Here is a 12,729-nt window from a genome sequence, read left to right on the forward strand (position 1 = left end):
GACTAAAGCACATAACTTGTAATCAGAAGGTTGCTGGTTAAATCCCCACAGCCACCACCATTGTGTCCTTGAGCAAGGCACTTAACTCCAGGTTGCTCCGGGGGGATTGTCCCTGTAATAAGTGCATTGTAAGTCGCTTTGGGTAAAAGTGTCTGCCAATTGCATAAATGTAAAAGTGGTCATGACATGAAGAATCAAATTTTCCTTTATCTTTTGACATAAGAGGGCATTATATGATAAAAACATACGGCAAGTTTCAGAACTCAAAACGTCCTTACTGCAAGAACATTAAGCTGCTAAAATGACTCACTCTCTACTTTCTCTACATTGTGATATCACAACAGCGCTGCAACTAATGATTACATTGATAATCGATTAATCTAATGATTATTAGAACAATTATTGCAGCGATTAATCATAAGCTCTTAACCGATTATTCAGCTTGTGCCCCAACTTAAAAGATTGTATTAAACGTGCTTACTAACAATAAAGAGGATTATTATTATATTAATATTTTTAAATATTTGTAATTTTGTACATTTTATTCAACATTCTCAGATTAAAAAAAAATTCTTCTGTAGTATAGCTGCTAAAGAAAATGTACATAGTTTTAAAGGAGTTTTAGATATTTCTATTGGAAAACAGGCCAAAACAAATCAAAAACTTATTTTGTTGCAGTGTATAATGGGGAGAAGACTACTTCTCTCACCATTTCAGTCTCTCCCCTTAGATCGGGACATTCGCGCAAATCATAGGAGAGGTGCTGATCGCACAGAGAAATGCCAGTTTTGGAGTTTGTCGTAATGTACACGACCTGCTATTAACTGCATTTAAGATGTAATGCCGGGGTGTTTCCTTTAAAGAGCTCCATTCCACAATGAGAGTGCTTCTGTTTTTACTTATTTTGTATTTTTGCATTATAATTCCCTCATACTTTGCGATAAACATCACCTAAAGCTGTTTGAAAAGTTTAGAGTGCATCTGGACTGTGAGCTGTGTAATTCTTCCTCTCCTCAGTCAGGCGTGAGCTGTAGTGCTGCTCTCGTGCATCATCATTAGAATTTAATGTGATCTGATGTTATGTTAAATTACATCAAACGAATATTTGACACCAAAATATTTGCCGAAAATGTTGTATTGTCAACGTTGTCGATAACATTGAATAATCGTTTCAGACCTATGTCACACTGTGGTACACATTTTCATCTAACCATTTCCACAACATTACATCAATGCCTTCTTTACCTTAAATCACTTCCAACCTGCCCCGTAGCGTTGAGTTGTGAGATGGCAAGAAAACAGAGTAGCTCAGACAAGAGCAGAGATCCAATCATAAGAGTGGGCATTAACAATAAGCTGCACCAAAACCGAGTGTTTCTGACAAAGGGTCAGAATGAGGGTGGAAAATGATCATGTTTTACACATATATGTTATAAATTATTATAAAAAGGTATGTCATGACCAATTTCAGTAACTTTTTGGGTGACAAGATACAATCTTTAGGTACAAGATAATAAAACTACTAACTGATTGTTGTATGACCGTTCTTTTTCTGCATAAAAACGTTGTCGCTGGCATCCGGTTACTGTCATTTGACATTTGAGTTTGGGGATTTTTTCTGGTATCTGATGAATTCAGAGTTTTCAGGTTTTTGAAAAACTACTGTCCCAATGCATGCACACAGATATAGCTATAGATTAAAAGCCACAGGTACCCACAGTACCAGAGTGTGCACCAACCCTCAGAGCCTACAGTGACAAAGTCTTTCATGTGTTTGTGGTATGGTGGAGCAATGCTGCATATGCTTTCATTTTATATTCAACTCTTTCCTTTCTCTCTTTCATTCTGAGTGTGTGAGCGTGTGTGTAAGAAAGAGCTAAATGTCCCCTCAATTTTGCAGCTCTTTGCACAATGCTAATTATGCATTACCCGTGTTATGTGGAGCAGGTATCATCTACAAACCACAAACTTCAACCTCTGCACATTTCACCTGCATACGCTGACATTTATTAATCAGATAGATTCTAAGAATTTGTACAGAACTGGATGAGCGTGCGCAAACTTTAGAATTTAAAACCTAAAATTCTAGATTTTCTTCGGGATGCACAAGAATTCTAGAATTTGGGATGCACACTTAAGCCACATCAACACTAATATGTTTTCAGTATTGAAAATGAAATGATTTTACTACATTTACGCCTCTAATCCACACTGGAACGTCATTTTCCTCCACTAAGAACAGAAAGTTTCAAAAGCTCTCTGTATTCCTTCACAAAAAACAGAATACTTTGGAAAACTATAAAGTTAAGAAATGGAAAACAAAGTTTTCAAACTACTGTAAAACGGATGTGTGGACGTGGTCTTTGGTTTAAAAAAAACAACAAAAAAAAAACACATCGATTTTGCAATGTTTATGATAGGGATGCTAATGAATAATCAATGATCGATTATTCGTTGTTAATAATTTGATCAATTAAGTTATCAATTGTCGATGAATCAATTTCAGCACAAATGCATTCAGTAATCTTGCAAGTCGATAGAGAAAAGAATATCTATACAGTCATCCACCACAAGAGATCGCACTGCTGCTTGCTCGCTTTCATACCATGTCCTGTTTTCTTCTACAGATAGGAATTTTTCTTAGATGTTGGTTGCATCCAAATCCAAAGGTAACTGTCTTAATGCCTTGCTGCCCCATCAGTCAATGACTCAACAGACATCCTTTGCGTACGAAGGTACCTTCAGAAACTGGTTTCTGGACCTACAACTACAATGGTCAAATAGTCTAGAACAAAGTCAAGAGAGTTTTTGCAATAACCTTATTTAATAACTACAATACTACTTTCTCACTAGATATGGTAAAGTGAATAAAAACGTGCATTAATACACAAATTGGCGATCAACTGCCTCTTCGGGTGCCATTGTTTTTCTTCAGCTTAACCTTTGTGGATCCCCACAAACAAGATTGTGGAATTTCATAGGCAGCGAAGGATACATCTATGCTGCCATCAAAAATCAATCAGATGAAGGTATCCAGTGGACAGGATGTGATGAGAACCATGGTCATTATAGTTGAGTTTTTAATTTTGTTTACATTTTTAATTCGTTTTCAACTTCAAATTATTATTTTGTTCAGTTTCAGTTATTTTACAAACTGTGTTTGTTTTTCAATTATTTTTAGTTTTTATTTTAGTCTATCAATATTTAAGTTTACATACACTTAGGTTGAAGTCATTAAAAATTTTTTTAACCTTTCCACAGATTTCATTTTAGCAAACTATAGTTTTGGCAAGTCATTTAGGACGTCTACTTTGTGCATGACAAGAGTACTTTTTCCAACAATTGTTTACAGACAGATTGTTTCACTTTAAATTGACTATATCACAGAGTCAGAAGTAAACTGTGCCTTTAAGAAGCTTGGAAAATTCCAGAAAATTATGTGAAACCTTTAGACAATTAGCTTCTGATAGCCTAATTGGAGTCAATTGGATGTGTACCTGTGGATATATTTTTAGGCCAACTTTCAAACTCAGTGCCTCTTTGCTTGACATCATGGGAAAATCAAAAGAAATCAGCAAAGAAAAAAATTGTGGACTTCCACAATTCTGGTTCATCCTTGGGAGCAATTTCCAAATGCCTGAAGGTACCATGTTCATCTGTGCAAACAATAGTACACAAGTATAAACACCATGTGACCACGCAGCCATCATACCGCTCAGTAAGGAGATACAGTTTGTCTTCTAGAGATGAATGTAGTTTGGTGTGAAAAGTGCAAATCAATCCCAGAACAACAGCAAAGGACCTTGTGAAGATGCTGGAGGAAACAGCAAGACAAGTATTTACATCCACAATAGAACAAGTCCTATATCGACATAACCTGAAAGGCTGCTCAGCAAGGAAGAAGTTTGCAAGTGCACATGGGGACAAAGATCTTACTTTTTGTAGAATGAATGAATTAAAAACTGAACTGGAAAAAAAAAGTGAGACTTGCAAGTCAAAGAACACTGTCCCAACCATGAAGCATGGAGGTGGCAGCATCATTTTGTGTGGGTGTTTTGCTGCAGGAGGAGAAAATTATGTGGATATATTGAAGCAACATCCCAAGACATCAGCCAGAAAGTTAAAGCTCTGTCGCAAACGGGTCTTCCAAAAGAACAACGACCCCAAAAATACCTCCAAAGTTGTGGCAAAATGGCTTAAGAACAACAAAGTCAAGGTATTGGAGTGGCCATCACAAAGCCCTGACCTCAATCTGATAGAAAATTTGTGGGCAGAACTGAAAAAGCGTGTGCGAGCAAGGAGGCCTACAAAACTGACTCAGTTGTACCAGTTCTGTCCAGAGGATTAAATTAAACTATCCCCTAACCTGTCCAGATTACACAGATATAAGGTATATAGCTAGGCTGACATACAACATGGTAAAAACCAACAACAAGTATTTACAAATTTGTAGATACACTCACCGACCACTTTATAAGGTACACCATACTACTAATACAGTGCCAGACATGGTCTTCTGCTGTTTTAGCACATCAGCCTCAAGGTTCAACATGTTGTGCATTCTGAGATGATATTCTGCTAACTACAATTGTACAGAGTGGTTATCTGAGTTACTGTAGCCTTTCTGTCAGCTGGAATCATTCTTGGCTGCGTTTCCCAAAAGCATTGCAAGCTTAAGTTGATTGTTGAGACCATTGGCGCCAATGTCTACTTAGGCTTACGATGCTTTTGGGAAATACAGCCCTGGCCATTTTCTGTTGAACTTTCTCATCAACAATGCATTTCCGACTGCAGAACTGCCGCTCACTTGATGTTTATTGTTTTTGGCTCCTTTCTGAGTAAACTCTAGAGACTGTTGTGTGTGAAAATCCCAGGAGATCAACAGAAATTCTCAACAAGCCCGTCTGGCACCAACAATCATGCCATGGTAAAAATCACTGAGGTCATATTTTTCCCCATTCTGATGGTTGATGTCAATATTAATTGAAGCACCTGACCCATATCTGCATGATTGGCTGATTAGATAATTGCATAAATAAGTAGGTGTACAGGTGTACCTAATAAAGTGGTCGATGAGTGCATGAATCCCTTTATTTTTTGAACATTAATGGATGAAGGGTTAAAAAAACGAATCTTTAATTCATTAATCTTGAAACATTCAGCACATAACCAAATGTGGGCGCACACACACACGAAACTCATGGCCAGTAGATGGCATGTTCGCGATGCAACAGATGGAGATGTGCATGTTACAAAATAATTTTTAACAAGACAAAGTTTTAAAAACAAATACTTAAAATATTTTATGATAATTTCTATTTCGTTTTAGTTAGATTTGAAGCAATGAATGATAGTTTCAGTTTAGTTTTTGGAAAAATTAATTTTAGTTTTAATTTCTTTTTAGTTAACTATAGTAACCTTGGCGAGAACATTGGATTTGGACGTGCCTTGGTCCCTTCCTACCTCCATATACAGCCTCCGGGGGCAACATTGTTCTGGTTTTGGACGCAGCCGCTGACGTTTTCAAGTTTTCACATACAAAAATCTAATTTTGCATAAATAAAGCTTTGATTGAAGAAAACTATGCTTCTTGTATTTTTTGAGCTTCAAGCTGTTCACCGCTTATATTATTTCACATTATTGTGAAAACTGATACTTTCGAAAATGCTCTCTAGTGCCATATACTTTAAAAAAAGATGATGTTAGGTAATGAAAAACCAAACCAAAAAATTGTGGACGAGGCCTTATCTACAATCAGTCAAGGTCAACAGTGACTAGTTAGTGAAGAATTAGTGGACAGTTCACTTACAGCCGAAACTCTCATTGACCAACAAACTAAGAGACAATTTAGTATTTGCTTTAAGATAAGCTTAAACAAATATTATGTGTGTGCCTTTCAAATACTCTGAAAATTCTATAGTACAAATATACAGCTTGCATGTTTGTTTGTGTATTACTGGGAGAGGTTAAAACCTATGGTGAACTTGAAAGCGTTTAGAGGTAACAGGGTTCATCTGCTGTAAGATGGGCTCAGTTAAACATTTTTTAAGAGGGGGAAAGTGAGAGAGAAGTGAGAAAGCATTTTTTTTTTTTATAAAGTAACATAATAAAAACCATATGATTGCGTTTATTATTTCAGGCAAGTAATCTTCATGTCATTATGAATAAACATGAAATAAACCTATATAATATAATAAACCAAAATGAATGGAAAGGTATGTGCTCAATTAGAAAAGGAAAGCAAGCACTGATTCTTTGTGTCAGGATTACACACAAGATACTATCACTCTACCACAAACACATAAATACAGTTCTAGCTATGGGCACAGACTGCCAGGGTTAAGAAATAGAAAGCGAATTTTTTTTTTCCTTCACAAAATAGCCATGGTGGTTATGAGGGCACTTGGCAGTGCTGTTGCTAAACTGACCTGTATGGAATTCTGCCTGCACTGTATGCATGTGTTTGACTATTAAAGGTACATAAAACAATGGAGTGCATATTTAAAAACACAGGAAAGTTATGAAACAACATACTAGTTGCCAAAAACACATAAAATGAGTTTAAACACCATTCTCATTATTTTGCTTTGACTGTTAGGAGATAAATATGGACTCCTATGACATGCTTTACAAACTTGGTGGCATTACCTTTTAATTTTGACCCCTGACCCCTGGGAAACTCCAGGGTAGCATTTGCATCTCTCAATCTCCTTGGTTATGTTTGCAATGGAATTCTAGCTTACTGCCTACTGCATACTGTACAGTATAATGTATACTGATTCTTAATGCTGTTAACTATTTTCTTTTAAATAAAGTACTTAATATGCAACAATAAAATAAAATCAGCCAAGAGAAAAATAGCGATTAAAATAATGATAACATTTTCGTAATGATTTTAGTGGAGGAAAACAGCATTCTAGTTCAGATGGGAGGCATAAATGTAATTGTGAACATTGCTTTAGGGACGTTGTTTTTTTAAAAAAAGCACTGATTTTACTACATACGCATCTCTCTTTGGATCAGCATCTTCCTCCACTGAACAATTTGACTTGTACAGAAAGGAATACTTGCATGCTGCTTACTGCATACTGTCCAGTATACACTAAATACTGTTTGCTCTTTTTTTCTCCTTAGGTTTACCATGTTCGGAATGGAACACTAGGACGTTGCTTATGGCATACTGTGCAGTACACACTAAATATGGTTTACAATTTTTTTTTAAATACAGTATACATAATACAATAAATGTTTCAAACATCAATATGCTATGTAGATGGCACATGACCTCAGTATGTGCATGTTTAGTTTATCTCAGAAATATAAGGAAAAAGTCTTAACTTTTGCCCGTCAAATAAAATAATGAGTCAATGAGTTCATCACACTGGAAATGTAAAATGCAAATTCTCAAATGCACGGGTTAAAAAAATGATCTGTTAATACTCATATATTATATAGACAGTGACTGAACAGCACTATGGCAAACACTATATTTTGGTGCTCAAGTTTCATTATGTTAGTCTAATGGGGCAAACACAGGCTGGAATCTACTGGACAGGAAGCAGAATACCATTTTAGTCTCAGGTATGTAGACAGAATGATGATAAAGAACAGTCCAGCCCCTAGAACCTGACAGAAACATCCTATGAGTGATTGGAATGCTGACACTATGACGTCACAGATGTAAGAAACCAGACAATGATTTGTCGTGGCGTGTAGAGCCAATGGTAGAGAGAGGGTAGACCACACCTTTCAGATAGATGAGTCTCCATGTAATGACAGGTAATCCTGCAGGTATTTTTAGCTTAGTGATGGGAGGAGGCCCAGACATATGTGACGGTAAGGATTTGTATTTCCATTTACGCACCGTACATAGCAAAGAAAAAAAAATTGTTTGTATGGAGAAGTGAATCAGAGTGAAAAAACACTGCTATAGAAATAAATGACAGGTTAACAAAAACCCTTTCAACACTGAAACCATTCTTTGTTTGCTTCACCTTACTCCTGAGAAATGAGGCCGACCCCTGGATATGTGAAAGATGGTTTTAGTCATTAGGCCCCTCAAAGCACCACAGGAGCTTTAGAAATGTATAGTTAAATCACGAGACTTACAAACCATTGCATGTGTGTTCAGTGTGCTAGTATAATACTGTAGGTCAGATGACTGAAACCAATGAACATGACCACAGTTCACTCACATTCCTTGGTGAACATACAGTTTGAGTCCTAAAACGTCTATCAACCAAGTTACAGGCAGAGTACCACTGCATGCTTACCCTCTTCTTTTCCTTTTCTCTTTCTTAGACAAAAACATTTACCTTTTATCGATCTTGAAATTAATCCTTTTTACACAATATAATTAAAAGGGGAAGAGGGCCTTCAAGCTCCAAACACAACACAAAAATCACAGTTAAAACGGTCCCTCAATACTCACAATGAGAGTCTTCTGAACCCCAGACGCTGAAAATCTTCCACACTGTTCTATCTATTACATTTCATTCGTATTTACATACATTCTAATATGGTAAGTCAAGACATCATGACTGGTTCGATGTCAAATTGGACTGGGAGACAATCCCAAAAATAATTGATTCTTCGATTCCTAGAGTCGACTTCTAAGCTCGGAGGTTAACAACCCAGAATCATAAATAGTGTAAAGAATGCTTTATATTGTACCATTTATTATGAGATTTTACTTTGCTTCTCGTTTTCACTCAAGAATGGAGAAAATTAGTCTGGAATCAACTATTGGAATTCATTCTGAAAGGAGTAATTGAGGTTAATTAAAAAATGTCTGGTCTCTAACAGCCCAAATGTCAGTAAAATATAGAGCAAGTCATATGGACCACTTTTGTGGTACATTTCCATCCTTTTTAGAACGTGACAGCCCCAGTCCCCATTTAGTTTCACTCTATGGAAAACAGCAGCCAGAACATTTAGCAAAATAACTCCTTTTGTGTTCCATGGAGGACAGAGAATCATATTGGGCTAAAACAACATGAGGGTGGGTAAATAATGACATAATTTTCATATTGGGTGAACTATTCCTTTAATGTTAATGTTCTTTTAATATGTTTAAATGAGAGGATGCCAGATTTTTTAATGGCCTCGTTAAAACCTCCCTCTACTTTCAGTTTGGCACCTGAAGGTAAAAAAGGCAAACCACAAAACAAGCTCTTCAGTCAAGTATATTAAACAATGACTAAACTGACCTGCCATCACCAACTAAGCAGCTGATACTGGGTTGAAACACATTCTTTTGAATCTGAACACGCACTGAGCTCCCTTCCAGTGTTGCCAACTAATTTTCAGCGGAAGTTGCTAAAGGCAGGTCGATTTGTTGCTAAAAGTTGCTAAATGACGTTGTGACGTCATTGCGCTATGACCTCATTACGTAATCCCAACGCAAAACTACGCCATTATGTAATACATAGATATTATTTGAAATACACACACACAGCATTTGTAAAAGTAATTCAAACAACACTTTTTCAATTAATGGTGGCATACACTGCTTTGTATGCCTCTCACCGTTCTGGGGAAATAGAAAACCAGTTGTAGGTTTCCCTGATTAAGTATTCAACACATCTAGGGATGGTTTCTTTGGATGCTGCACTGACAGCCAATTGTAAAGAATGGCACACACAGCGGATGAGTACCAAATTGGGCAAAGCACATTCTTCCTTTAAAATCTTGTGTATGCCATTGTGCACCCCAGTCATCACAGACGCATTATCAGTGCCAATACCCTGAAGATTCTCCTTTTTAAGGCTACACTTTTCAAGAAACTCAACTATTGCCTTTGCTATTGATCTGGCATCGCCCGCCTCCAATTCAACCAGCCCAAGAAATGTGGACACAATTGTTCTTTTTTTAGCACTAAAATACCGAATCACCACACCCAGGTATTTTGATACACTGACATCAGTGGACTCATCCAAAAGGAGACTGAACCTCTCATCCCCCACATCTGATGTTATCCTTTTCAGAAAATAAGGAGCCAATACTCCCTTAATCATTTCTGTGCACTTGGTGCGGTACATTTGGAAGTTTGTTGCTGCAACAGAATCTGAAAAGGCAGCTTTGCAAGCCATACCATAGCATGCGACAAATGGTCGCATGCTAGCAGTGAACAGTGTTCTGCAATGAACATTGCCATAGTAGCTTCTGCACTTTTGGAGTTATCCACTTTCTTAACTAGCTGCGGTAATGTAGACTGCTTTGCGGGGTTATATGGTTTTGATTTATATGCTTTGCTGTAGCACAATGTTTTTTGATGTCATAAGTTTTTGCAAGCTGCCTGCCTGCGCAGCCTCTGTGTCCTGGCTATATAGACCTTATGTAGCCCCGCCCCTGCGCTCGTTGTCTTTTGTCTTCCTGTTTTCACATTTCCACAGCGATCTTAAAGGGTAACTAACCTAAAACAACTTTTTTTAGTTAATGACCTGTAAGACTGGGGATTTATTAATGCTGTTCATTTATTCAAGTAATTTTGTTGACATAAATGTTTTGACATTTGGGTATAAAGTGTTTTAATTCTACAATATATGGTGTAAAAACGTCTGAGTGCTGCCCTGTTCAGGTTGAACGGTGGCTACTGCAGTTTAATTTTCCTATTGGAAGTTGTGGTGCCCTTGCCCTGACGTATGCAGGTACCAGCTCACCACGCCCTTGCCGTGTGTTGTTTGGATTAGAGTCACTTTCCAAAAGTTGCTAAATGTTGCCAAATCTTTTTAAAAAATTGCTAAATTTGTTGCTAGGTGCTTTTTGAAAAAAAAAAGTTGCTAGGGTAGTCTAAAAAGTTGCTAAATCTAGCAACAAAATTGCTAAGTTGGCAACACTGCTCCCTCCTCTTTCGCGCCTTAAATTCCATAACAAACCGCACGTCACCCAATTTCACATAGAGGGAATCTGTTACTATTTTATTTATTTACTTTTGCTATGGAGGGCCAGTTGTTACTGTCATATATTGTTTTTTTCCAGGTGCCTAGTGAAAATTATAATAATAAAACAAATCTAAGTATTTTTAATCAGAATGTAAAAAAAAAAAAATCTAAATCCGTCCAGCAAATGTTGAGAAGACTTTTCACAAACTCATACTTCAATGTTTTTAATTGCTCTCCTTTGTAAACATGCGGTAGGAGGACATCTTTAAAAAAAGAAGTAAAAGGAATCTTGAACTGTTAAAACGCTTCTTTTTTTTATTATTTTATTTTTTAACGCAAGGACGTGTTCTGTGTGAACGGCCCTTTAATGTGTTCCCCACTTTTCAAATCTTTTCATATGAGAATTATTAATGTTTTCATCTCATGTTAAGGTAAAAATCATGAAACTACATTCATGGACACATTCTGTAACATAACAAGGATGTTTTAAATGTGCGTAAGCTTTTTCTTAATGGTTTGTGTGAGGTTTTAAATCTATTAAGCTTTATAAACTTATGCACATACTGTACTATGGGATCACAAATGGCACTACACCGGCCTAAATGACACTTCTGCTTGGCCTTGGAGAGCAATTACCTTCCAGCCGGCTGAGCTGTTGCTGTCGCCCTTATCCTTGAAGTAAGCCACGCTCTTCACCATCCACTCGTAGATCTGAGACAGGGTGAGCCGCTTCTCAGGGGAGCTCTCAATCGCCTTGGTGATGAGATCAGCGTATGACATATTCCCCCATGCGTTCCTACGAGACGAGCTGCTCTTCCTCTGGGCGGCTGCAGGGCTGGAGTTGCTGGCAGGGGCGGGGAGCGGCGGCACCTGTTGCGGGTGCGTCAGCTGTGGATTCGGCTGCTGTGGATGCAACGGCTGGGGATGAACGCAGTTGTCCTGGCAGTGGAAGTCGCTACACAGAAGCACAGGCTTCTCCTCCGGGTAGTCCTCGGTCTCCTCGAGTAAACTTAAACTGTTGATAAAGTCCACGATGCCTTGCTCCGGCTTGACGGAGGGTGCCGGGGAGGATGTGTTTGAGCTCCCCGGCTCGGCGCATTCAGGTCGGTGCAGCGGCCAGGTGCATGAGCGCGGCCGGGAGAGTGGTTCAAAATCCGGGTCGATGTCTACCAACTGTTGCTGCGGTTCTGCCATCACAAAATCACAGTTGTCGCACTGACTTTTCCCTCAAACCTATGATAAATGTTGTGAAGATTTTGACATCCGCTGGTAAAATATCTTCACTAGTTTGTCAAACACATGATTAGATAATCTGACAAACAATTATGTCCCAACCTCTACTTAATCAAAGTTATGTCTTCTACTGTAAGACTCGGCGATATCAGAATCGTACCGCGGCTTTAAGTCAAATTAGTTTTATAGAGAGATCTGTGTTGTAGTGTGCGAGGTGAGTGAGATGGTCACGCCCACCGCTAAAGTGACAGCCAATCGCAAGACCGCATATACTTATATATGTATACTTATATATATATATATAGTACCATATTTTCACTATTAATGTTTTTATAGAAGCCTCAACAGAAAGATTTTCAATTAAATTCAAATGCATTTTATAGTGCTTTCACAACAAATATGATGAATCTTTTATACTGTAATAATGCATCTTTACTGAGATTATGGACTAATAAACACCCAGGGAGCAAGCTAAATGTGACTGCTAAAGGTTCAATAAATATTTTTGACCAAAAACCTATATGCAGTTATTGTTATTATTATTATTTATAAAAGTTAGGACTGTCGATAGAATATAAAATCATAATTAATCTCATGATTTCCAACCAGCATT

At 37.6% G+C, this 12,729-nt stretch overlaps 1 protein-coding gene across 1 annotated transcript in view; it reads right to left on the reverse strand.

Annotated features, from left to right (window-relative positions):
* The window catches only part of LOC127636811 (forkhead box protein O1-B-like), a 49,326-nt gene extending 37,056 nt beyond the window's left edge, over nt 1–12,270 (reverse strand). Inside the window, exon 1 of the mRNA XM_052117558.1 lies at nt 11,520–12,270. Coding sequence (XP_051973518.1) covers nt 11,520–12,077 — 558 coding nt within the window. The 5' untranslated portion in view covers nt 12,078–12,270. The remainder of the gene's footprint in view (nt 1–11,519) is intronic.
* Nucleotides 12,271–12,729: the final 459 nt, after the last annotated feature.

The sequence above is a fragment of the Xyrauchen texanus genome, chromosome 44, assembly GCF_025860055.1.
Source record: "Xyrauchen texanus isolate HMW12.3.18 chromosome 44, RBS_HiC_50CHRs, whole genome shotgun sequence".
Lineage (NCBI taxonomy): Eukaryota > Metazoa > Chordata > Actinopteri > Cypriniformes > Catostomidae > Xyrauchen > Xyrauchen texanus.